General features: G+C 33.4%; 1 protein-coding gene across 1 annotated transcript; it reads left to right on the top strand.

Moving 5' to 3' along the window:
• Positions 1 to 374: 374 nt before the first annotated feature.
• Positions 375 to 11206, top strand: LOC18592947 (DNAJ heat shock N-terminal domain-containing protein). Its single transcript, XM_007019918.3, has 12 exons — positions 375 to 598; positions 1356 to 1766; positions 2243 to 2565; positions 3590 to 3667; positions 4208 to 4310; positions 5296 to 5384; positions 6846 to 6957; positions 8884 to 8937; positions 9030 to 9078; positions 9830 to 9930; positions 10312 to 10424; positions 10525 to 11206. Exons 2-12 carry the CDS (start codon positions 1374 to 1376, stop codon positions 10862 to 10864), a joined length of 1755 nt encoding a protein of 584 aa, XP_007019980.3. The 5' UTR covers positions 375 to 598; positions 1356 to 1373; the 3' UTR covers positions 10865 to 11206.
• The last annotated feature ends 14950 nt before the right edge of the window (positions 11207 to 26156 follow it).

A 26156-nucleotide genomic window follows, 5' to 3' on the forward strand; every position in this document is an offset into this window, starting at 1 on the left:
TTGATATAGTTCGAGGGCTTATTTACGTGCGTAGCTTTTTAAATGATTATGGTTATTTTATATAATTTTTAAAATAAAAATAAAAATTTTTATTTTCATTAACTTTATTGTTACTATATAAATATATATATATATATCTAAAAAATGAGCTTAATAAATAATAATTAGAAAAAAAAATAAATGCAAAACACAATTAAACAAAAAAACAAAAAATGGGAAGGCCACAGCCCATGTACCTCATGCATGGGGCTGCTTTGGGTAGAGTCCACTACGAGCTGGACCTCAGGCTGGCTTGTAAAGGTAAAACTCCGGGTCGGATCTGGCACCTGGCGGGTCTCTCTCTCTCGTTCTTAGTGATAAGGCGCTGTTTAGCGCTGTTCTTTTTGCCTTCTCGTTCTATCTGTTTCTGTCCTTTCCTTCTTGCGAAACGGCGTCGTATCATTACCTGTTCCCTGATTGCTTAGCCGATCCACCAGACTATTTGCCGAACGTGGAGCATGAACCACTGCCCATCTTCTCAGTTCCCTAAACCCATGGTGGAAATTGCGAAAGTCCTGGATTAGACCCTGACATTGGAGGTTCCATTATTGTTTTGAAGGTTTAGATCTTCTTTCTCTCTCTTTCTCTCTCTCTTTTTCATCCATAACAATATACTTTATCTTTTCAATTAGCTAAACTATTTCAAATTTTTCTATGGTTTTCTGATGAATATATTGAGGAATATTATATGCTTAAGGTTGTTAATTTACCCTTTTTTGTTTTCTGTTCAACTTTTGTTTAGGGTTTTGGAAAGGATAGGCAGGAGAAGATATATTTTGCTTAAGGTTTTTTTTTTTTTTTAGATAGAGTCGTTAGGGTCAATCCTTTAGGTAATCTTCTAGGCTCCCCTTCTGGTGTTTTCTAGACAATTAAGAGGTCAATATTGTGGCATCAAGATGTTGGGAATTGTTTGTATAATTATCAGCTGATGCATGCTGGGAATTGTTTGCATAATTACCTGTTTACACAGCATCGTCATCCTCATATTACGCACCATACTTCATTGTGTTGCATGTAATACAATAATGCTTAGCGATCTTCAACCAATTGTTTCAGCACCACTAACATTTTTATAACAACTTATATTTAGTTTCTTTTTAAATTGTGTTGTAGTATCAATGTTGAGTTTGCACTAGAAGAAGTAACAATATTATTGTTATTTTAAAAAAGGCATAATGTTTTAGAAAGTCTCTGATTCTGCCAGCTGAAAATAATCCAAGCTTTCCAATTCTTAATGTAATCTTTTTCTTGGGTTACATTGTTTCATCACTTTAACAACTTGGGTTTTGTATATGAATATTGGGGTTTCTTTGCAGCTCTATAGCTCCCAAAATATGGGGAGTAAAAACAAGAAGAAACATATAGATGAGACACCCAGTTCCTCTTCATCTCCATCAACCTCAGACTACTCTGAATCATCTCCAGAGAGGTGTCACGGGCACCGGAAAGACTGGCGTAGGAAGGATGGGAGTTCAAGGAGAGAGAAAGAGAGAAAAAGAGAGAAAAGAAAGAGGAAAGAGAAAGAAAGGGAGAGAAAAAGGAGGAAACTGAGGAGAGAGGATAGAAAGAAGAAGAAAAGGGATCATCGGTCTGATTCTGAATCTCAGTTGGGTCCTGATTGTGGGTCTGGGTCTGATTCTGAGGGTGATAGAGGGAGGATTGAGCCACAAGTAGTTGTTGAAGAGATGTTGAAGGAGTTTCCTAATGTTGGCAATGATTTGAAACAGGTAATTGCTGATTTTGTTTGATTATCATTTTGTTGCTCCATTGTGAACTACTTAGAATTTGTGAAATAAATGGTGTAGTCTAAACAAATAGATATGCCAGCAAACATGCTTTGTTTTATGTATCATTTAGATTTTCTTTTTATTCTTTGCACTTGCAATTATTCATAGTAGTTGGTTGTTGGTATGGGTGTGAGTTGACTTTTGGGCTAGAAGTAAGACACATTAGTAAAAGGATATAGTTTCTTTTTCCTTTTTTGTGCTTGATCTTATTCTGATGGGATTGATAGTCAATTGTTTTGGTTGAAGTGAAGATTATTGTTTTTTTATTATTGTTATTATTAATTTGAGCTTTCTTGTTAATTTTTATGCCCAATTCTTTTACATTCCTTTTTTTCTTGTTTTTATCTCACCATCAATGTAGAGAACTTACGTTTTACGTTTTTCTTTTCCTTGCTTGATATTCGTTTTCAACCTAGCTTCTTCAAATGATTGATGATGGGCAAGCAGTTGACATAAAGGGCATATCTGAAAGGTCATTGAATACGCATTTGAAGAAGCTATTCCTTTCTTTAAACTTAAAGGAAAATGGTGATAGAGTCTTTTTACTATCTTCAAATGCTCGCCCTACCTTGGATGTTGTGGGTCACTTGATTCAGACTCATACAGAACCTGAAGAGCAACAGCCCAAAAGTTCTGTTTCAGCGAAGGATGCACCCTCAATTCCTGAGCATGCTGAATGTAGCCAAGTAATGGATGAAAATAATTTAGATAGAGATGATTCTGCTACTCCTAAAAGAAGGTGATTATTAAAATTTTTTTCTCTATGGTTTTATTTTTCTATTTCTATTAGAAGCTATAAACTTGACCAATCTGTCGAAAACAGAATGAGTTTTTTCTTTTTGTTTCGTATTGTGACCTACTGGGTCTTGGGCTACAAAATACAAGAGAGCCATCTTTCATCAAACAAACTCCACACCACATTCCTAAAACTCAAATATGAGCCTTCCAAGTTGGAGTTTCAAGTTCAAATTGTTGTATGTTTTAGGGATAAAATGAGATGACCATGGTTAATAGAAAATGACCTTAATTATAAATATGTGACAGTGGACTAATTGAAAAGAAAAGAAGGGAGAAAACATGCAACGAGAATTGCCTTGATTTGATTAATACACAGGGATGCCTTATCTTTTCCTTTTTCTATTTCAAAATTGCAATTAAACATAGTAGAAATATAATTGGGATATTCTGAAAAGAGTGAAGAGAAAAATATCCAGCAATTGATGTGTCACCTTTAGACTAAAAGCATTTATGTGTTACCACCTTGAGGTCGTGGTCTGAACTTTTAGGTATGGGTGTGATTCTGGTTGGTATATTATATATTTTACCTAGCTAACAAGAAAACATTTTGTTAAAAAAAAATGCCCAGAGTAGTCAAGGCTGTTGGAGTTAAACTTTGTAGTTTCCTGCATAATTATAAGATATCCCTGATACTTAATTGTATAGAAAACACATGTAAACGAAAGCCTTCTATTGTAAGGAAATATAAAAGACTAAGAAATATTTATTTTAACCTTTTTATGGTCTTGATTAGTCTAGCATCTAATGATGACTATAATATCAGATTTTCTTGACATATTTATGATGTTGTTGTTATACCTTGGTGATCTGTATATTGATTAACCTTGAGATTATTCTTTAATGTTGTTAAACACATTAGCAGAATTCTCATTTCAATTTTTAAGCTGGATTTGTAATGCTTTTCACAGATGCACGAGATTACTGGTGTCAATATCTAACCTCATAATGCTTTTATTTTGTTGCAGGGTGATTGGCCCTGAAATGCCCTCAGCCGAGCTACTTGCTGCAGCAGCCAAATTAACAGAAGCCCAAGCTGAGCTCAGGTATTATAAACAGCAAAAGTTTTTTGCTCACATATTTATTGGTGACATTGTTTCTGACAAATTTGAATTTTACTTGTTTTGGTTCTATTGAAGACTTTGGTTTGCAAATTTTTCAAACATATTTGGCTAAATGCTCATTTTAGGATTTAACATTTGTCAAATTTTTTATTCCGGGATGTAATCTTTTGAGCTTTATCCATTTAAGGAAAATCGATGACAAAAGTCAGCAAATATAGTTAATATGACTGAGAGTTACTACGTAATGGTAATCTTTAACAAATATATATTTGAATTCCGTAATTCTATAAATGGTTCTTTACTAACTTCTGTCATCAATTTTCCTTAAATAGATAAAATCAAAAAGATCACATCCTAATTTGATTGAAATAATATGTTGAATCCTGACATGAAAATTTGATAAATGTTATATCCTAAAATAAGCCTTTAGCCAATTTATTTCATATATCCATATTTTGTATCAAAATGTTAATACTGGTTTTTATGGCTTTGCTTTGGTGTTCTTTTCACAAATTAATTCAGAGAAGCTGAGTTGGAGGAAGATAATGAACTATTTATCGGACCTCCACCACCTGCTCTGGTTGCTGAGGCTGAATCTGCAAATGAAGCAGAGCGTTTTGAAGAGGTTTCAAAAATTTTACTACTTACGTATCTTATTCAGATTTAGCTATATCTATGATTGGTAGAGATATATCGATTGCATCCTTAAGCCTTTCACTTGGAATGTGAAATTTTCCTCTCATGTGGTCTTTTAGGAACCTCTTGCAGATATATTGCCTTGTGGTTCTTTTCCCATCCTTTTAACTTGCTCTCTTAGCTTTGTTTGTGTTAATCATCTAGGTTATACCGAAACTGATCCTAAATTCTTGAAGGGCATTTTGTCAATTTTTTATGCGTTGTAGAAAAAGGAGGTATAAAGGTTGGCTTGTGTCTGTTGAATTGAGTAGATTCTGATTCATTATAGAAGAACATTGCCAACAAAATGAAATCAATTTCAAAAATTGGTTCATCTCGTTCTCTTTTTTTTTTTTCGGAGGGGGCGGGGGGGGGGGGGGGGGGGGGGGCGCGTTGGGGGTGGGGGTCATTATGCAGAAGTTCTTTTCTGCTGCCTTAATTCATGGTCTGCCACCTGTAACTTTTGATATTTTCTTCCTAATCTCAACAAGCATCCTATATCGTGCACCTCTTGATTATATCTCATTATAAGTCTATTTCTGGTGTTTGGTATCATATATCTTGTTTTGCTAGGGCCTTGAACTTTTTTGAAATCATTAGAAAAGTAGGAAAGAAAATACTACATTTTTGTTGTCATATGTTCTAATCATAGTTTCTTCTTATTCTCTTGGATTCGCCTAAATATTCACTCAACATCTTGTGGTTCTGTAGTACCTCTTCATTAACAGAGCTTGAGAAAATTGAGGTCAACAAAAATTTGTTGGTCTAAGGTTGGGTTGTAGTTGAAGGTCTCCTAGGACCCCTAGGAATATATATTCAGTAGTCTATGAACTTGTCTGATAAGCAATTCTTTGGCATGATGCATTACAATTGTATGTATAAACAATTACTTGTGTATGATTACTTAATAGCTCTTCATTTTTTTTCCTGAGCAGGTCACTAGAATTATGGGAGTTGAGGCTGATTGTCCATACGATGTTATCGGAGCAAACCGAAATATGTCTGCTGATAATATAAAGAAAAAGTAAGGCTTTTTCTTAATGAGTTTATTTTTTTCTATATTTTTATTAAGGATGATATATATTTCTTGTTTATCTATATGAAATGCAGTATTTAATATTAGTTCCAGAATTTTTTCTTTGGCTTTCATTGCTTAGCACTTTTCCTAAATGATAAACGTTCAATTTTGTACCCTAGTCTAAATAATCTAAACTACAAATTAGCTAACTGGGTGTGCACATGACAGTTCATTATAATGCATATAAGATTTGTGTCAGAACTGAATGCTTGTCAATTAACATGTATTTATATTTGATGTAGTTAGTCGAACAGTTTCATTTTAAATAATTTAACATGAATTATTCAGTTTCATGTGGGAGGGTGGAACCCATGCAGTGATACAAAGGAAGCAAGGGATTTTTGTACCAGGATGGAACCTCGACTTTCCTTGAATAAATTGAATATATTAAAAGTAAATGAGGAACCAAACCAAAAGGAGACTTATTAGCATATTGTTTGCCAAGAAAAAGTAGTGTGAAACAGGGGATTTTGTGGCTACTGTTTGAGCTGCCTGGGTTGTGCAATGAGCTGGTCTTATTTTAAGAGAAAGTGTTCAAGGATCACTGCTAGCGATTTGTTGGAATTAGGTGAAATAGTTAACCAGTCTCTATGTCAAAATTTAAAATCCATTATTTAACTGTAATTAGCTTTTTTCCCACCTTAGATCAATTCACTGATTGCAATGTTCCATGGACTCAAGATTCATGTTGAGCTGAGTATGTGTCTGATGTAGGTAAGTCATGTTTCTGACAAGTTCTTCCATTAGTTTTGAGAAACTCAGTGTGATACCCATAAAATTCTAGGTGTCCAACATAGGAGATTAGGATAAAGTAAATAGTCTTTCTAAGATAGCTTTGTTCTTTTGCCTTGCAATTTGTACTCAGTTCATACACAAGATCAACTTCTCCAATGAAGTCCAGGGAGGAGATACCAGTTAGAGAGATACCAAAAACTTTAAAAGCTGAACCTGTGATGAAACTGTCATGAGTATAATATCCTTGGGAGCTTTTAGAAGGCTATGGGTTATCCTTTAACATTGTGTACTTGTTTTTATGGAAAAGTGTTTTAGTTTGGATCACTTATACTAATTACTTCTAACTTGGAAAGTCGGTGGTAACGGAAGAAATTTCCCTTGAGGCTGCTGATAGGTGCTGAGCCAAAATGTATGTCCTAGATTAGCTTTAATGAAGAAGCTAGAAATTATTTGCTTTTCATGTTGTGTACTCATTTTTGAGGTGGTTTGCCTTATTTTGTCTCCTGAGCCATTGTCTTCTTACTTGAAACTGAAGTTAATTGAAGAGCATGTAGTATTACTTATATATGTTGACAAATTAAAATGTTACGACCAGCATTCTGCTATTTATCTTGATATGGTTGTGAACTTGTGTTGATCTGTGTTGCTCATAAGCTGTTTTATGTTCTGTAGGTACTGGAAACTGTCTCTTTTGGTGCATCCAGACAAATGTACTCATCCTCAGGCACACCAAGCATTTATTATTCTCAATAAAGCTTTCAAGGAGTTACAAGATCCAGATAAGGTGGGGGTTTGATTTATATATCTTAAATACAGCCATCTTGATATCTAAATTTAAAGATGCCTTATTAGTTTTGGGTCTTAATGGTTCTTCATTGCCTGTGTCATATCATTATGTGAACCAATGCTCTATGTAAGCACATGCTAGCCCATCTGGTGGTAATAGTCAGTACAATTAAACTTTTCTTTAGTCTTAGTAGTGCGATAATCACAGGAGATATGACCTCAGATGGTGCATATGACTTTCTCATCTAACTTTAAATGGCTGGATGGGATTTTCTTGAGGCATTTTGGTTTCTGTGGCACCCTGGAACTTTTAGAAGGTTTTGGAGTGAACCATTACCTCTTTTTTGTCGGAAGACTCTAGTCAACTACAGTTTGCAAACATGAGAGGATGAAGAAAATAGAGTACTTATTTTTCTCTCAGATTGAAATAAATAATCTAATTTTGTCTAGTAGCACAACCGTAGAATTAGGAAGCATTACCCTAATTATTCAAATTAATATTAGAATGAGTTTCGTTATTAACTTGTTGACTATTGGCATCTCTGTTATATTTTGTACAATAATATGGGTTTTATTTATTATTTTTAGCAATGTCTTTTTCTGTTCTTTGCACACCTTGTCCTTTAATGGTCTCATTTCATTGTTCTCATGGATGCCCCTTTTATTTTTCCTTTTTAATTTTGGTAATGCTCTTATAGACCTTATTTGGCTTAATGAGTCAGTGTCATCAAACAGTTGCATGAGGAGAAAAGCCTATTAGCTGGGAAATTTGTCCTAAATTTGCACCAACAATACGAAGGAGCTGGGGTGAGGTGGGAGGGGTAGGGGGGGGGGGGGGGGGGGGGGGGGGGTGTGGTTGTTGCACTTGGAAGTGCACCTGTGCTGAAATGACATAAACCATGATGTGTGAGGGTGGATAAGTGTTGGACATGACTTGGAGATTTTGAATGCTACTTATTCCACCTTGCTACACATCATCCACTACTGATGACGATGAGATGAAAACATAGATAAGAAGAGAGAAGCAGGGGGGGGGGGGGGGCGTAAGAAAATGTTTGAGAAATCTGAGTAGAAGGGTAAGTAAAGAGAGAATATAATATGAAGTAGGAGTTTTAAGAACAGGAGAACTAGGGGAGACAGAAGAGTGAGAACCTGTGAATAGGTGACAAAGCTGCAGAGACAGTGAGAATTGCTCCTCGGTCATCTTGATGAGTAACTACCCTTTTCTTAAAAAATTTTTCTTTTGGTTTTTGTTAGGTTGTGTTTCAAATTATATAGCTTCTTGGAATCTCAGCCCAGTTCTGGTCGGCTTTTTTCTACATGTTTCTTGTAGGATAAATATAATGTATCGGGCAAATGGTAATAGATAGCTTGGTGGCATATTCAGAACCCATTCTTTCTATACATTTATAAGTTCAGTATCTTTTTCGAGATGTGGATCTTATCCCTCTCTTGAATGAGTTTGATGATGAGTTCCTTAGATGCATGTGTTAACCTGACTTTTACTTCGGAGTCCAAGGAACACATTGCTATAAGTCAGATTTTTGGATAAAAATGGCGAAGGGAAGGGAAGATGGAAGAGTGGCATATTTGGTCAAGTTTACCATCAGAATGGGTTGCACAGCCTCATTGTAGAGATGCAGTGGGATATCTTCTCTTCCTCACCATATTGACGATATTGTTTCCTTGAAGCTTCTGAGGTGGTGTTCAAAGAAGTATTATTAATATCGTTGCAAAATATTAGTAGTCCTGTTTTTTAGTTGGGTAATCATGCATCTTAAAATGTTTTTTTTTCCATCAGTGAGTTCATGTGCACTCATCAATAGGTAATTTTTGCTGCATTCTGAATCTATGGTGATTGTACGTTGTCCTCTATTTTGATATTCCTGTATTATAACATCAAACCTCTCCACTTGTTTTGTAGCGAAAAGCTATGGATGAAAAAATTAAACTGAAGGAGGAGCAGGAGGAGTTTAAGGTATTTACTATTTACCAACTGCTTTGTACATGCATTGTTTAATAAACTTAATTAGTAGCCAACTTGTTACATAAACCCCTTTTCTCCTATAGGCTGAGTTGCGAGCAATGCGTGAAGCTGCACAATGGAGAAGATTGCAAGGTTAGATGTTGCTCATAATTATAGACATGCAACAACTCTCCTCTTTCTCTCTCTATGTTCTATATTATGTTGTCTCAAAAAAATACAAATTATTCAATTATTTATCAATTTGCTCAGGGGTGTCTAAGACCTTTTAGTTAAATGAGTCACCTTATGGAAACTAGAGTTTTTTTTTTTATTTTTTTGAAAGATATGGAAACTAGAGTTTTATGAGGCATTCTTGTCAAGTAAAACCTTTTAGAAAGTTTTTAGTTTTATATATAATCTAGACAAGTAGATTAAATATCTTTGGATCTTGAGGCTTCCCATGTTTGATTTGATGGTCCCTTGACTTGTCAATTGTGATTTGGTGACTTGTCTTGTTTGAGCAGCCAACAAGCTTGGTTACTTATCTTTGTGAGGTGCATGGCCTTTATCTCTCTCACTTGTGTATATACATGCATATATTTGCACCAACAGTCTTATGACTCATCTTATGGTGCTTAGTAATTTAAATGACCCGTATATAAGTACACACATAATTAGAACGCCTATGCGCACCATTCACGCTCTACAGGAAATTGCAGCTCCAGTCTTTGTTTCAGGTCCTTGTGCAAGAGAATCTCTGACTATATATTCTCCAATTGTTTATTGTTCGTTTTCATCTTTGTGTCAACATTTCTTGACATGCTAAAAAATGTGTTTGATCACTTTTCAAAAAAAAAAATAAAATGTGTTTGATCTAGAACCAAGAAAGTTGTTATCTTGGCAGGTATATCAATGGAGGGTGATGATGAGCTCCTGGCAGAAGTGGACGTTAAAGTGCCACCAAAAAGGGATGAATGGATGACAACACTACCTCCTGAAAGGAAAGTAAGACATTTTAATCTGCAGTTCTCTACTTGATGCCTTGTCGTTAGTTGCACAAACATCCTACTCAGTTTCCATCGTCATTCAGGAACGACAATCCTACAATCATGCGTATCCCATGTTGTATCGGAACTCAGAAAATTTTGATTTTGTTATTGTGTATTCCTGATTATGTTTAGAATAATCTTGCATCACCTCCAAATTATATTTGGATTTTAATAGGAACTCATAAAGTTTCATGAATAGCTAGCTAGCCCTTCTGTCTCAGAAGGATATCCTCCTTTTAAAAGCTCAAAGATTAAGTGCATTAAACATAGACGGGAATCATATTTGCATTTAAACTGAAATTACCCTAATTGTTGTAATGCCTTTTATTCTTGTCAGCCTGGTGTGACAATGCAATCAACAAGATTTAGCAAGAGTTCTAAAGAAGGACGTGGTGACACGAGTGGTTGGATTGATACTCCTATGGAGAGAGCCCAAAAAGCAAAGATGCAGTGAGAATCTCCTTTTTCAATGTTCTTGAATGCTTTAGATGCTAACTATTGTATGGTAATGTTCATGTGTTTATTTATGATTCTAATCGCTAAATTGCAGTTATTTGGAAGCCTACAATGAGGCTGCTGCACTTGCTTCTAATGAAGATGATAAGAAGAGAACCAATTCAGACGCAGATTTGGTGGATATATATAATAAAGAAAAGCGATCGAAATCATTGGTACAAAAGCATCAAGAAGAGACCGCAAAGTGTCCAAAGAAGAAATCCAAGCAACAGGCAGAGAAAGCGGAGTGGGAGGGTAAACATCCATGGAAGCCTTGGGATCGAGAGAAGGACCTTGTTGCCGGAAGGCAGAATGTAAAGCTTGATACTGATAACATGGCCAAGGGTCTGACTTCCAGATTTTCATCCGGAACCTTTCAGAGGAACTTTCTCTAGGCCATGGATGTAATAGTCATAGCTAAAGCATCATCCCACATTTTACCTATGTGGCTGTTGTATTTGCTGTACATAATTTAGTGATGTCTCGACATTTTTTCCTTTTAAGACATCATATAGATGAAACGAAGCTTAAAAGATAAAATGGGTGAAAGAAGGCAGGAGGAAGGAGTCCTGTAACAGTAGAATTTTTTAGCTCCTGCATAAGCACAATTGATTAAAGGGGTGCATGTAAGGCTGGTAATCCATATTAGCCTGTCGTTATTATGTTGTGTAAAGACGAAGCTATAACATATAAATTGATTGATATGACACAAATAAATAATTGAGTTCTTGATGTAATACTACATATTTATTACATGAATCGAACACTTTTGAATATGATTAACTTATTTAGAAACATAAATAGTAGATTATTTACGTAGTTTAAATGTTAATAATTACAATAAACAAATTTAAATTAGTTAGACATTTTGAGTAATGTGGATTAACATATTAATATGATTAGTTAAACGTGTATAAATGTGTCATATATGAGTTAGACGTATTAACTTGGATAAAACATGAATATTTTGTCTCATAAGTTGAGATAATTTTGAACACAAACATGATTATACAAAACTCAAACCCACTTATTATAAATCTTATTAACGAATTTTGTCTAAAATTGTTAGATTGAAATACATAGTTTACATTGTGAATGTGATGGAAATTATGATAAAAATTTGCAGACTCATTGTAGGCAAAAACACAAGTTACCAAATGCATGCTTTGTGATTGAGAATAAATATTTTATCATAATCAAAATTTTTATCAATCAAGCACTGTTTTACCAATCATTTGGATAAAGATTGTATTTTTTTTTCTTTGCATTTGCAATTACTCATAGAAGTTGGTTGGTGGTATGAGTCTGGGTTGACTTTTGAGCTAGAAGCAAGACAAATCGATAAAAAGGATATAGTTTCTTTTTTTCTTTTTGTGTTTAATTTTATTATTATGGGAATGGTAGTCAATTATTTTGGTTGGAGAAAATATTGTTATTTTTTTTATTAATTTGAGTGTTCTTGTAAATTGTTGTGCCTAAATCTTTTTGAACATTCATTTTCCCTTTTTTTTTTTTTTTAACTTAACATAACTAACGGTTTTCTTGTAATGTGTTCTAATTTTTGTTTCCAATATAGCTTCCTCAAAGGGTTAATGTTGAGCATATCTGAAACATTTTTTAAATAAGCATTTGAAGAAGCTATTGTTTTCTTTAATAAAGTCGATTTATTGTCTTCAAATACTCAACCTATTGTAACACTCCCGATTTTAATGATGAATGTATGTTAAGCTATTTTGATGAGCTAAGTTAAATTTTAATGTTTATACTTATGAGAATGCCTATGTCCATGAAGAAATGACTATGAAATGTATGGGTATGTAAAGGCCCGAAATGATGTATGCATACGTTTGACACCAAAATGATATAGCACATGTGTTTGGTACTTAAATGAATGAATATGACATGAGAGCAATTATGCTAAGTTTGAATGATGTGCTATGAGACATAGAACAAGATTGAGAATTTGAAGCTATGTAATGAATGTATGTGTTAATGATGATTAAAGTATGATGAAATATGATGATTATGAGAATGAAAATGCAATGAGAACTTAAAGGAATGGATTTGGAAGGTTAAATATGCTGAGAATTTGAATTTAAGTATGATCTATCAATAGATGCTTGTAGTTTATCGATAGTTTAAAGATAAAAGCAAAGAAATGCAAGAGCCGAAGAACATCTATTGATAGATTCCTAATAACTATAGATAGATGTCCACTTGGGAGAAATAGAAGGGCAATCGAAAGATATCTAATGATAGAATCTCGGTAATTATCGATAGATAGCCACCTGTGATTGATGATGAAAAGAAAGAGGCATAATCTATTGATAGAAACTCAAAAAACTCTCGATAGATTGCACTACGAGAATGAAATGAAAGTGCATGAATACCATCTATCGATAGACTTGAAATATCTATTGATAGATGAGAGGCAAAAATGTTACGATCCGAGAAGGATTTATCGATAGATGCATGGCATCTATCAATAGATGCATGTAAACTTGCAAAAATAAAAAGGCTTTGGGCTATCCGCCCTTTTAGAAAACAAAAGGAGAAAAGAGAGCCTTGCTGCCGCATTGAACCCATGCTTTGCAAGTGGAAATTTGAAGCTTGGAGAAGGCATTTTGAACATAGAAAATCAAGCCTAAGGTAAATTTAAAACTTTTTACCAATTGATTTTCAAATTGAACTGTTTCTTCATGAAAAAGTTTATGTTCTAGCTTTGGTAGCTGAAGGCACTTGAATGTGGCTGGAGATTTGAGGTTAGAGCAAGCCAAACGATATCTAAGGTAAGAGTTTAACTCATTGATGAAGAATTTATAGAAATTAAGTTTCAATGATAATTAGCTATAAAGATTGAGCTAATTTTGAAAGTTGGAAATGGGTTGAAAGTTAGAAATTTAGTTATGAAATAGAGAATTAATGTATGAATGTTGATGAATTTACATTGTAAATGCTAGATGATTATAAGAGTAAGAATGCTGCCTAAATGCTAAATTGTATGGATTGAAGCTAAAGCATTGGTGAGCTGAATTGTGCAAGTGCCGATAGAAGAACACTTGAAGTGTCAAGGTGAATGGGGATTTTATGATTAAGAGCATAATGATTAGGGTGCAAGTACACTTTTAGAGTAAAAATGCATGATATGTATTATGTGTACACCATATGTATGTCTAAAGGAAGTATTCCTAGACTAGTAATGTTATGAATGACATGAATTGCCTAGAAGGATTATGCCTAGACTAAGAATAGCAATGTACGAATGAAATGATGTGAGATGCCTAGAGGAACCGAATCTAGGCCAGATAATGTCAATGTGAATATGAGCCCATGTTATGAGCAAATGATGTTATGTATGATATGCACGTGATGTATGCATCTAGAAACGATATGTCTAAACTAGTGAAGTGTCTAGAAGGATTATTCCTAGGCTAAGCATAGAAATGCAAATTATGAACTTTGCATTATGATGAGGATGATATGCTATCATGATATGATGTAATGTATGATCTATCCAAGGATGATATTTCGGATGATGACATGATTATGTATGAATAGTTATGATTACGAATGATGAGAATGTTATGTTCATAAATGATTTCGGACGATGTATGATATGAGGTTGAGTGTGTCCATATCTTTGTGACTATGTATGTTGTTAGCAGGTATGGTGGTTTGTCCCGCCTATGATTATTGCTTGCTATGCATGATGTTATGTTGTCTACAGGGATGGTGGTAAGCAAAGATGTTGGTTTGTCTAGACTATGATTCCCACTTGCAGTATTATGATGCCATTCATTGAGACTACTTCGGATGATGACTATGTATTCCACTCTTTGCTTCGGCAATGGGGAGTGATAAAATGATGTATGTTGTCCGTCAGTTGGCCACCGCACGTGATTATATTATGCCCAATAAGGACCATTCTATAATATGATGATGTTATGACTAATATTATGTTATGAAATATGGTAAATGCAAGGGCTTAAAGTAAGAGTCATATTTGTATGACAATGTAAGATGATGCAATGTAAGCTTATCGAGTCGAAGGACTTATGCTTGACGTGAATGCTTATAAGGTATGTATGTTAATCACATATCTGTACAGCCATATGGTGGGCTAGTTCATACAATAAATGAAGTCGTTAGACGACTATAATGATAATTAGTTTGGTAAGCACAATTGAGATAATCTACCCTATAATATATGCTAAATGAATAAATATATATAAGCAGCGTAGTACGACTGCCATGATGATAATTGTCACGACCCGGAACTTCCATCGAGCCTATGACAACCGCCGCGACGTCCCAATAGGCACTCATTACCCCGAATGCCGATCGAAACCTCGCAAGTCTTAACATCAGCTTCTGCATCTCCCCAGTGAGCGACAGTCATTAAATTTCACATTTCAAAAAAAATTCATAAGTCATTTCCAAATCAAAAAAATAAAATATTACTTTCTGGCTCACAGGGGCATTTTCATCATTTTTCTTCGAAAATACCGAAACTCACCAAAAAACATGGTGTAAAAGCTAAATATATTCATACATACTTTAAATCAAATAACTGAAGAATAAAATTACTTTTACAGTGACACGTGGGCCCCCAACTAACTAAAAAGATGTAGGGCTACGAACCCTTACTTTCTAGGATGCAACTCCGAGATTAATTCTCGTCTTAATCAACTATCAATAAATTGTCCAGAGCCTGAAAAATGGATAGGAAGAGGGGTGAGATTATGATTACATAATCCCAGTGAGTGGACAGACATCATCAAAATAATCTAAAGCCGAGTAATAAGAGACAATTAAAATAATTCATCCCAACCCATATAAATAATTGGATTTCATCCAATTACTCAACATGGCTTATGCACTTTTCAAAAACTTGGCCCTTGCCAAAAATCCATTTCCGGGGATACCCCGCGAAGGTATCTTACCGAGACCTCCAAGGCTATTTATTGTCACACACACAAACACATTTCACCTCTAATAACACAGTCGTTCCTTGACGTTGGCTGAGTCCCAATTTCACGTGGTGGCCAGCTTGAAGTGTACTCAAATCCTATCTCGGGAGTTATCCTACGTGCCTCTCCAATCAAGGTAAGCTCAATAATTGGGAATCGTGCCCCTCTAATTAGGCTAGCCCACAGACATATTTTTCATCCCTTATACTCATACCATTCTCCAATTTGTCAAATGTGATCTAAATTCTCTCAAAATCTCAAAATTTATCCGTGAGTGGAAAAATTACTATTTTGCCCCTAGATAGTGAAAATTCTGATTTGACTCCGAATTGATCCTCGAACTCTGAATTACCATTTTGAGTCATCCTTGAACTGTGAAACTCTTAATTTCACTTTAAAATTCATATTTGAACTAGTTCGAGGCTTAATCGACTCAATTGTACCATTAGGGGTAATATCGTCTTTTAACGATTTCTCGAACTTCTTAAATATACAAACATTCTATCGAGCATGTGAATGACATTATAATTATTTTACAAATCAGGGTTTGACAACATTACCCCCTTTAAAATAAAATGTTGTCCTCAAAATTTCACTTATCAATTCAAAGAAAAGATGGGGGTATTAGCTTTTATCCAATGTTCAACATCTCATGTCATCTTCTTCGTTTGAGTATTCTTCCACAATCCTTTAACTATTGAGATGTTCTTTTCGTTGCTCTACCTACAACACTCATCATACATGAAATTTAAATCTTGAACCACTCAGGATCATTCTTCACTTTAGTTACCCATATTACTAATCCCTACACATGTGGGGTTGCACTTTCATTCTCATCAATGCCTCAAAGATTCATCTTTCATGTCTTATGCATTTCTGAACTCTAATTTCCACAATACATTAAGAAAATTTCATAGCGATATTCTACATAAACTCATTTATTATATTATTATTAAAAGCTTTATTTACACTCTCGGCACTTAGTATTTACATCTCTTATACACCATGAAAACAAACAGGTCTCTATATGCAGACTCATGCATTCTATTTGACTTAACTTAACTCGGGGCCACGCAATGTCAGTGTGGATTTCTTAAAACAACTTTAAAATCTATATCTTTAAAATCAAAATCTTTGATCTTTAAACCATGCTCTGATACCAACTTAATTGTCACGACCCGGAACTCCCATCGAGCCCGTGACAACCGTCGCGACGTCCCGATAGGTACTCATTACCCCGAATGCCGATCGAAACTCAGCAAGGCTTAGCATCAGCTTCTGCATCTCCCCAGTGAGCGACAGTTATTAAATTTCACATTTCAAAAAAAATCATAAGTCATTTCCAAATCAAAAAAATAAAATATTACTTTCTGGCTCACAGGGGCATTTTCGTTATTTTTCTTCGAAAATACCGAAACTCACCAAAAACATGGTGTAAAAGCTAAATATATTCATACATACTTTAAATCAAATAACTGAAGAATAAAATTACTTTTACAGTGACACGTGGGCCCCCAACTAACTAAGAAGATGTACGCTACGAACCCTTACTTTCTAGGATGCAACTCCGAGATTAATTCTCGTCTTAATCAACTATCAACAAATTGTCCTGAGCTTGAAAAATGGATAGGAAGAGGGGTGAGATTACGATTACATAATCCCAGTGAGTAGACAGACATCATCAAAATAATCTAAAGCCGAGTAATAAGAGACAATTAAAATAATTCATCCCAACCCATATAAATAATTGGATTTCATCCAATTACTCAACATGGCTTATGCACTTTTCAAAAACTTGGCCCTTGCCAAAAATCCATTCTCGGGGATACCCCGCGAAGGCATCTTACCGAGACCGCCAAGGCTGTTTATTGTCACATACACAAACACATTTCACCTCTGACAACACAGCCGTTCTTTGGCGTTGGCTGAGTCCCAATTTCAAGTGGTGGCCAGCGTGAAGTGTACTCAAATCCTACCTCGAAAGTTATCCTACGCGCCTCTCCAATCGAGATAAGCTCAATAATTGGGAACCGTGCCCCTCTAATTAGGCTAACCCATAGACATATTTTTCATCCCTTATACTCATACCATTCTCCAATTTGTCAAATGTGATCTAAATTCTCTCAAAATTTCAAAATTTATCCGTGAGTGGAAAAATTACGATTTTGCCCCTAGATAGTGAAAATTTTGATTTGACTCCGAATTGATCCTCGAACTCTGAATTACCATTTCGAGTCATCCCTGAACTGTGAAACTCTTAATTTCACCTTAAAATTCATATTTGAACTAGTTTGAGGCTTAATCGACTCAATAGTACCATTAGGGGCAATATCGTCTTTTAACGATTTCTCGAACTTCCTAAATATACAAACATTCTGTCAAGCATGTGAATGACATTATAATTATTTTACAAATCAGGGTTTGACAATAATAAAGTATGTATGACAAGTGACATCTGACTTGTATTACCATGTACATGTTTAGCTTATTGTATGTAAGCATATTTAAAAGGATGTGTATAGCAACTATCCTTACACATTTACAATTGTCATATGCTCCCGTTCACTGAGTATTAGTATGACTCACCTTTTTCAATTGTATGTGCAGATAAATAGACATTAAGGATTGAGTGGCTTAACGGTGGCTTAGCGTTGTCGCTAATAGAAGTGCAATTTTGGCAATTGGTAGGTTATCATGTTGATGAGTCACTCTACTGGGTTATAGTTGAGTCTTTCGCTTCCGTAATATGTAAAAGTTATGTCTAAACAGATTATGTGGGCATTGCGTTACCCTATATTTACGTAATGAATTGTTTAGATGTTTTAAAAAACTAGTCACTCTACTAGGTTATAGTTGAGTCTTACGCTTCCGTAATATGTAAAAGTTATGTCTAAACAGATTATGTGGGCATTGCGTTACCCTATATTTACGTAATGAATTGTTTAGATGTTTTAAGAAACTAGCCTATGTATGGCTATAATATCAACTGATGTTAATGTTTATGAGAAAATGAGCCAAGATGGTTAATGTTTACTATGAATGTTGAGTTGATTTTATGATATAATGATGGCTACGAGGCCTTGATGTGAATGAAATGTGTTAATCAGATTTATGTACCAAGGCTTCCTCGAGTCTCGCAAGCTTACCTGTTTGATTCGTGCGTGCTGGTCACGGTTCCTCAATTTGGGTCGTGACATGTATTTACTTTATTCAAGTTAATACAAAACTTAACAAGCAACAACCAAATTTTTTTTTTTTTAATGAAGAATGAACTCTCGATCCCAAAGCATGTTGAATACAGCCAAGTAATGGATGAAAATAATTCAAACAAAAATGATTCTGTTATTATTAAAAGAATGTGATTATTGAAAATTTTCCTATTTTTTGTTTTTTTATAATTGTATAATTCCTAAATTACTCTCAATCAAAGTTACGTAATAAAAAAATCAAAATATATAATCTTTTTATATTATTTTTTAAAAAAATTGAAACTAATGTTGGTGTGTTAGTTAGTTTGACATGCCTTTGCAATTGACCACGGGTCCTTACTATACTTGTCGTTGCTACACTCGTTGCCGTTGTTGTAGCAAGGAGGAATCGAAGGCACGAGAAGGGCAACAAGAGTAATTAGATATTGAAAATCTAGACCAGCCTTGAGGATTGATGCATAACTTGACTCGCGCATAACTTGTCCTTGATCAATATGTCGATAACACTTGTATTCTCTTTTTTTGTTTCAATTAGTTAGGAATTGAATAGTTTGTTTAGGTGAATTTAATTTTTTTTCTCAAATCCCTAACTCAATGATTTTAGACATGTAGTTGAGCAAAAAAAGAGATTCCTAGTTAACATTTAATGCCTTGTCATATGTCATGACAAGTCAACATGCCACATCAAGTCAATATGTCATGTAGTAGATTACATAACATTAAACTCCTGAGTGATAAAAAAAGGTTTATTTGACTTAAAACAAAAGTTAAAAAGCTTAATTGAATACTCATAAGTGATAAGAAAGGTTTATTTGACTAAAAATAAAAGTTCAAAAACTTAATTGTATGCAATAAAAGTATAAAAGCTTAAGCGAATATAACAACAGGTGAGTAAAGAAGAAGAAAGTGGCACCGCTGCTAGTGAAAGGATTGAAGCAGTCGTTGCTGTAGTAAAAAATTAATTTATTTATGATTTTAATTTTTTGTGCCTACTTTTTGTACATTAATTTTCTTTTTTTTTTTTAAATTGATATCAAATGTGAAGAACTCAAGTTTTTTTCGTCCTGTGTATTTCTTGTAAAGATAAAGGTGCAACATATAAATTGGTTGATACAACTACGACACAAATTAAATAATCATGTTGGAGTCCTTGTTGTGAATTCAACTAACTTGTTTAAACACAACATGATTTTAACCCATTTAAACACAAATAGTAAGTTATTTACATATTTTAAATGTTACTAATTTAACAAACAAATTTAAATTGATTCAATATTTTGAGTAATGTGTATTAAATTATTAATATGATTAATTAAACGTGTATATACATTTCATATATGAGTTAGATGTATTAACTCGCATAATAGATGAATATTTTCATCTCAAAAATAAGTTGAGATGATTTTGACACAAAAATGATTATACAAAACTCAAACTTGCTTAATTATCATGATAACGGATTTTGTCAAGAACTATCAGGTCTAATTACATAATTTACATTGTGATTGTCACAGAAATTTTTATAAATTTTGCAAACTCACTGTAGGCAAAAACCAATTACCGAATGCATGCTTTTGTGATTGAGAACTAATATTTCATCATAATCAAAATTTTACCAATCATGCATTGTTTTACGAATTATTTGGATAAAGATTGCATTTTCTTTTTCTTTGAACTTGCAGTTGCTTATTGCTTGTTGAGGTTGATTGGTGGTATGGGTCTGAGTTGACTTTTGGGCTAGAAGTAAGCCAAATAGATAAAAGGATAAAGTTTCTTTTGTCTTTTATTTTTTTTTTGTGTTTAATTTTATTATAATGTTAATTTGAGTTTTCTTGTTAATTTTTGTGCTTAATTTTTTGTACCTTTATTTTTAAAAAAAAATTAACATCAAACATGAAGAATTCACACTTTCCTTGTCCTATATTTTAGTATTTATTTCCCTTCTTCAAATGATAAAGTCGTTTTACTGTTTTCAAATACTCATCCTACCCGCTTGATTCAAGTTAATTCAAAACCTAAAGAGTAACAACCCAAAATTCTTTTAAGGAAGATGAACTCTTGGTCCTAAAGCATGTGGAATGTAGCCAAATAATGGATGAAAATAGTTCAAAAAAAGATCATTTTGTTATTACCAAAAAATGTGATTATTGAAACTTTTGTCCATTTTCTTTATAATGCTATAATTTCTAAATTGCTCTCCACAATAGTTTTATGAAAAATATCAAAATATATAATCTTTTTATATTATTTTTTAAAAGTTTGAAGCTAATTTTGATTTGTTAGTGAGTCCAATGTGCTCTTGCTACTGCACTCCCTACGACACCCACTGTTGTTGTTGCGCAAAAGAGTACTAAACTTACTATAGTCGTTGCATTCTTTACTACATCCATTGTCGTCGTTGCACCAAGGAGTACTACACACAATATTGTTTTTTGTAGCAAGGAGTAATCAAAGGCACAAGGAGGGCAACAAGAGAAATTAGATATTGAAAATCTAGACCAGCTTTGAGGACTAGCGCATAACTTGACTGTGCATAACTTCTCATTAATCAATCTATAAATAACAACTTTACTATTTTCATTTTGTTACATATGGTGACCTATTTGGTTTCAAATTATAAAATATGAGTTAGCCATCTTTCATCCAACAAACTCTAAACTACATTTTCAAAACCCAAACATCATACCTAAGTTCTAATTATTAGGATGTAGCCATATTTTATCCAACAAACTCTATACTACTTTCCCAAAACCCAAACATGAGATTCAAGATCTAATTCTTGGGATGTTTTAGAGATTTAATGAGATGAGTCTGGTTAATAGAAAGTCTACCTTAATTATATATACGTGATAGTGGACCAACTAAAAAAGAATTCAATGGGCAACAAGAATTGCCTTGATTTGATCAATGCTCATATGTATGGCATATCTATTCTTTGTTTACTTCAAAATTGCAATTAAACAAATTAATTCCTTAGGTATGTGTACACTATATATAGCAATTGGGATATTCTAGAAAGAGGGAAGAGAAAAAATATCTAGCAATTTATATGTCACACTAGAGAAAATTATCTAGACATTGATGTGTGACACTAGAAGCATTTATAGGTTGCCATCTTGAGGTCGTGATTTGAACTTTGAGGTATAGGTATAACTATAATTTTATTTCATATAGTTACACTTGAATGTCCAATTGAATAACAAATATCATTTAATTAGAGCCTCTCAAGGTTTTCTTTTTTTATTTTAGGAGCCAACATGATGTAGTTTTGGCTGTTGTTGCAAGAATTTTTTTTTTGTTTTAGGGGCTAAAGAAATTATCACTTTTGGTTCTTAAGACAAATACCCGAATAAAGAAAACCAAAAATTTATAAACAAAAATTCATGAAAGAAATAAAAAATAAAAAATCTAGGCTTAATATCCAAATAAGTACTTGAAGTATACCAGAAAAGTCAATTAAACTCTTACACTTTTATTAAGTTCAATTAAATTTTTGAACTTTTATTTTGAGTCAAATAAGTATTTCTCATTAACGGTTTACTAAACCATTAGTCAATGGTACATCTGTCAGTTTAATGCCATGTCATTTGCTACGTGGCAGATGACGTGACATTAAATGTTACTGACTAGGATTTTTTAAAAAAAAACTTGGGTCCGATTAATAACCAAAAAGTAACTTGTTAAGGGAAATTTTTTTCCGTGTAAAATATTTTACATGAAAATTTAATATTTTTTGTTATTTGGATGAACTGTCGAAAATAATTTTTATTGTTTGGATAAATTGTTGAAAACCTCTATAAATTAACGCCTTTGGGACCATGAAAATTTTTTAATTAATCGAGATATTATTTAAATGATAAATTAATAATTTATTAATTTATAAATTAATTAATAAAAATTAATTTATCAAGATATTCTTTAGTTTTTTTTCAAAACATTGAACTTAATACATGTATTGTTTATTGTGATTATACGAATATTATCTAATTATGGAATTACAAATTATTATTGTTCTATGTAATTGTTTAACCAAAACAGGTTCACGAATATATTTAGTCTTATCAGATAAAAGTCATGAATTTATCCATTTTTTCAAAAAACTAAAGTCACATTGGATGTATACTTAATTAATATATTTTATAAACATTAAGTCAAGTAAAAACATTTATAAAATGAAGATACAATATGAAATACCCCATACTTTGGTATGGTGATAAATAAAGTTGATCGAATGCAAATTGAGATCAATTAAAATGTTTAAAAGTGATAAAAGACGCAATGAGTAGTTTAGGATAAAATATTTCGAAAGTGAGAAAACAACAATAAAATAATAATAATTTTATCGGAGGAGAATTTGTAAGATAAAAGGCGATTCAGAAGTCAAGTGAGGTATAATAAAGTATTTCGGGTACCAAGGAGACAAGATAAAATTTTTAGAATAAAATAATATTAAAATATTAATATTTAGCCGGATGTCAAAGTCAATCAAGAAAAAGGATCATATGGTTGATCCAAGTGGGGGAGAAGATGACAAGCCCAACTCTATAAAAATATTTGTCATGACATACATGTGGTGGATAGCATGTTTACATACTAAGAGAGTCTCGAAAAATTTACAAAAGTCGGTATTGTACCTAGACGTACAACAAAGTTGATTTAAGCCTCGAACTAGATCAAATAGAGAATTCACGATGAAATTAAGAATTTTAAAGTCCCAGAATGGTTTAATATGGTGATTCGGAGTTCGAGGATCAATTTGGAGTCAAACTGGAATTTTCGCTATCTAAAGGCAAAATGGTCATTTGCCACCTGGGGACAAAATGAGAATTTTAGAAAAGATTTTTTTGGCCCCATTTGACTTATTGGAGTATAGTTTGACTTATTGGAGTAAGATTTGAGGTTTAGAAGTGAAAAATTTTAATTTCAGTATAATTTGGAGTAAAAGGGTAAAATGATAATTTTGCCACCCCAGGGGCAAAATTGTAATTTTCCACCACCAGGACATTTTTCCAGCACATGGTCTTCCTTTATCCTCATTTTGACCATTGACTAATTGTGTGGTGGAGATAAAAAGGATTAAAATTTTAAAATTTTAAAAATGGACCAATAAGAAAATGACATGTGTCATACCTTTATTGTTTTATTGTTTCTTATTAAAAAGGCATAAAATCAGCCCATTTTCTTCATATGGCCGGCCAAGCAAGGAAGAGAGAGAAAGAGAGGAAGAAAAAAGGAAAAAACAAGAAAACCTAGGTGAAAATTCAAAGAAAAAGTGAAGAAATCAAGGAAACAAGCAAGGTAAGTTAGAATTTCTTTAGTTCTCCTTGATACCTAGCTTACCCATGCTTTTGTTCTTGATTTCCATGGTTGAATATTGAGTTATTATAATGAATTCAATTCTGAAAAATGGGTTAGGAGAGAGAAAATTGTTAGATTAATTTGATTTTAAGTTATGTTAGTGTTTTAAGTTAGTTTAGCAAATTTAGAAACAAAACAACAAGAAAAGAATTTATTTTCTCCCACAACCATTAATGGCCGAATTTACCATGTGTTGAGTGAGGATGAATTTGATTTTCATTCTAGGAGAATTGGTTAAGAAATGATGAATTATGAGCCTAGAAATATAATGAGAATTTTCAGAGCAAAAATACGAATTTTTACCCACTAGGGGTATTTTAGTAATTTGCTATCGGGACTGATAAATTGAATCTCATTCACAGTCATTAAGGTAATTTAGGTATAATTGGAGTGTAGAAAGTGTGAAGAATTGATTTGGAGTTAAATTGGAGATAATAGGCTGAATTAGGTCAACACCGCATTTAAACGGTAGTCTGATAAGTTGTATATCATATCATGTATATATACCGAGCCTGAATTGCTTTTATAATGATCAAGCATTGATGTGAAGAATTATGTATTGTACATTGTGGATAGGTGGTGAGCAAAGTACACTGGTAAAAGTACAGAAATTGTGCTTGGAGACTGGGATTAGGAGTATATAGACTCCTAGAACAGTGAGTGAACTTATTATCGTCTTAATTATCTAGAGTAGTTTTATACAACTGTGTGATTTCATGAAAAATGAGTTTAAATGGTAAATTACTATGTTGTAAGAGAAATTGTAATTTTATAAAATGATTTTATAAATTTTCTAGAAAATCGAATATTGGTTTTGAAAATAGAGTAATTGGAGACTGCTAGTTTGTGTTGCAAATTTATGGTTTTGAATGGAATGGCTTATGATAATAAATGAGCATGAATGGCTAAACTGATTTTGGTGTTAGAATTATTTATACTGTGTATTCAGCCTTGAGAGGCTAGGTTGCGATAAATTGCCATGTCATGCTAGAATGAATTTTATTGATTGGTGGATTATATATTAATTATTTACTGCAGAGGGGGTTCCGTGGACCAGCCTATTAGAGAGGCACGGTAAACTCCATTATATTATTACCTCGAACGGAGAGGCGCGTAGGGTATCTCCTGGGGTAAAGCTTAGGGTTTACTTCATGTCAAACTACCACGTGAAGGGGAACTCAGCCAACGCCAAGGAACGGCTGTATTTTTCTCAAACTAAAATATATTTTAAGTGTATACAAAATTTTAACAACCTTGGCGGACTTGGTTAGATATCCTGCGCAAGGTATCACCGAGTATGAGTTTTGGCATGAGCCAAAGTTTTAAGAAATTCATAAGCCAAGTTGATTACTCGATTTTTATGGATTGATTTTATTTGGTTGAAATGAGTTAAAAGGTAATGAAATTACAGTATGATGATTTATTTTAATTGTCTCCATTTACTCGACTTTAGATAGTTTAGATGGTATCTGTTTACTCACTGGGATTTTATAATCTCACCACCCTCATTTTCTCACATTTTAGGCTCGGGGAATTCCATAGTTAGTTGACTTTGATAAAGACCTTCATTTGGACTCGAATCGGTAAAAGCTGTAGGTTTCCAACTTCCGATGCATTTTGGTTAGATGTGGGCCCACGTGTCACTGTAAAAGAAATTTTATACTTTAGTTATTTGCTTTATAGTATATATGAATATAATTATCTTTTACGCTATAAGAATTATGTACCGATAGTTTTATGAAAATTATTTTACAATAAAATAGTTTATTTTATTGAATATTTTTACTATATTCAAATGGTCAAATTTTCACTTCAAATGAACGTTTTAGATACTTAATTTTTTTAATCATTAAATATATATTTTCGGCTTACCTATTACATTTTTAGCAAGTTTCGAGATTTTCGACAAAAATGACGAAAATGCCCCTGTGAGCTAAAAAAAATGTTATGTTATGATTTGGAAATGATTTGTAATCCTTCGTATTTTGATTATTTGATAACTATTGCTCACCGGGGAAGCGCGAAAGCTGATACGAGAGCCTTGCGAGGTTTCGATCGACATTCGAGGTGAAGAATGTTTGTCAAGGCTTCACGGCGGTTGTCACGGGCTCGATGGAGAGTTCCGGGTCGTGACACAATATCACATACGG

Source organism: Theobroma cacao, chromosome 8, assembly GCF_053813885.1.
Source record: "Theobroma cacao isolate CCN51 chromosome 8, ASM5381388v1, whole genome shotgun sequence".
Classification (NCBI taxonomy): domain Eukaryota; kingdom Viridiplantae; phylum Streptophyta; class Magnoliopsida; order Malvales; family Malvaceae; genus Theobroma; species Theobroma cacao.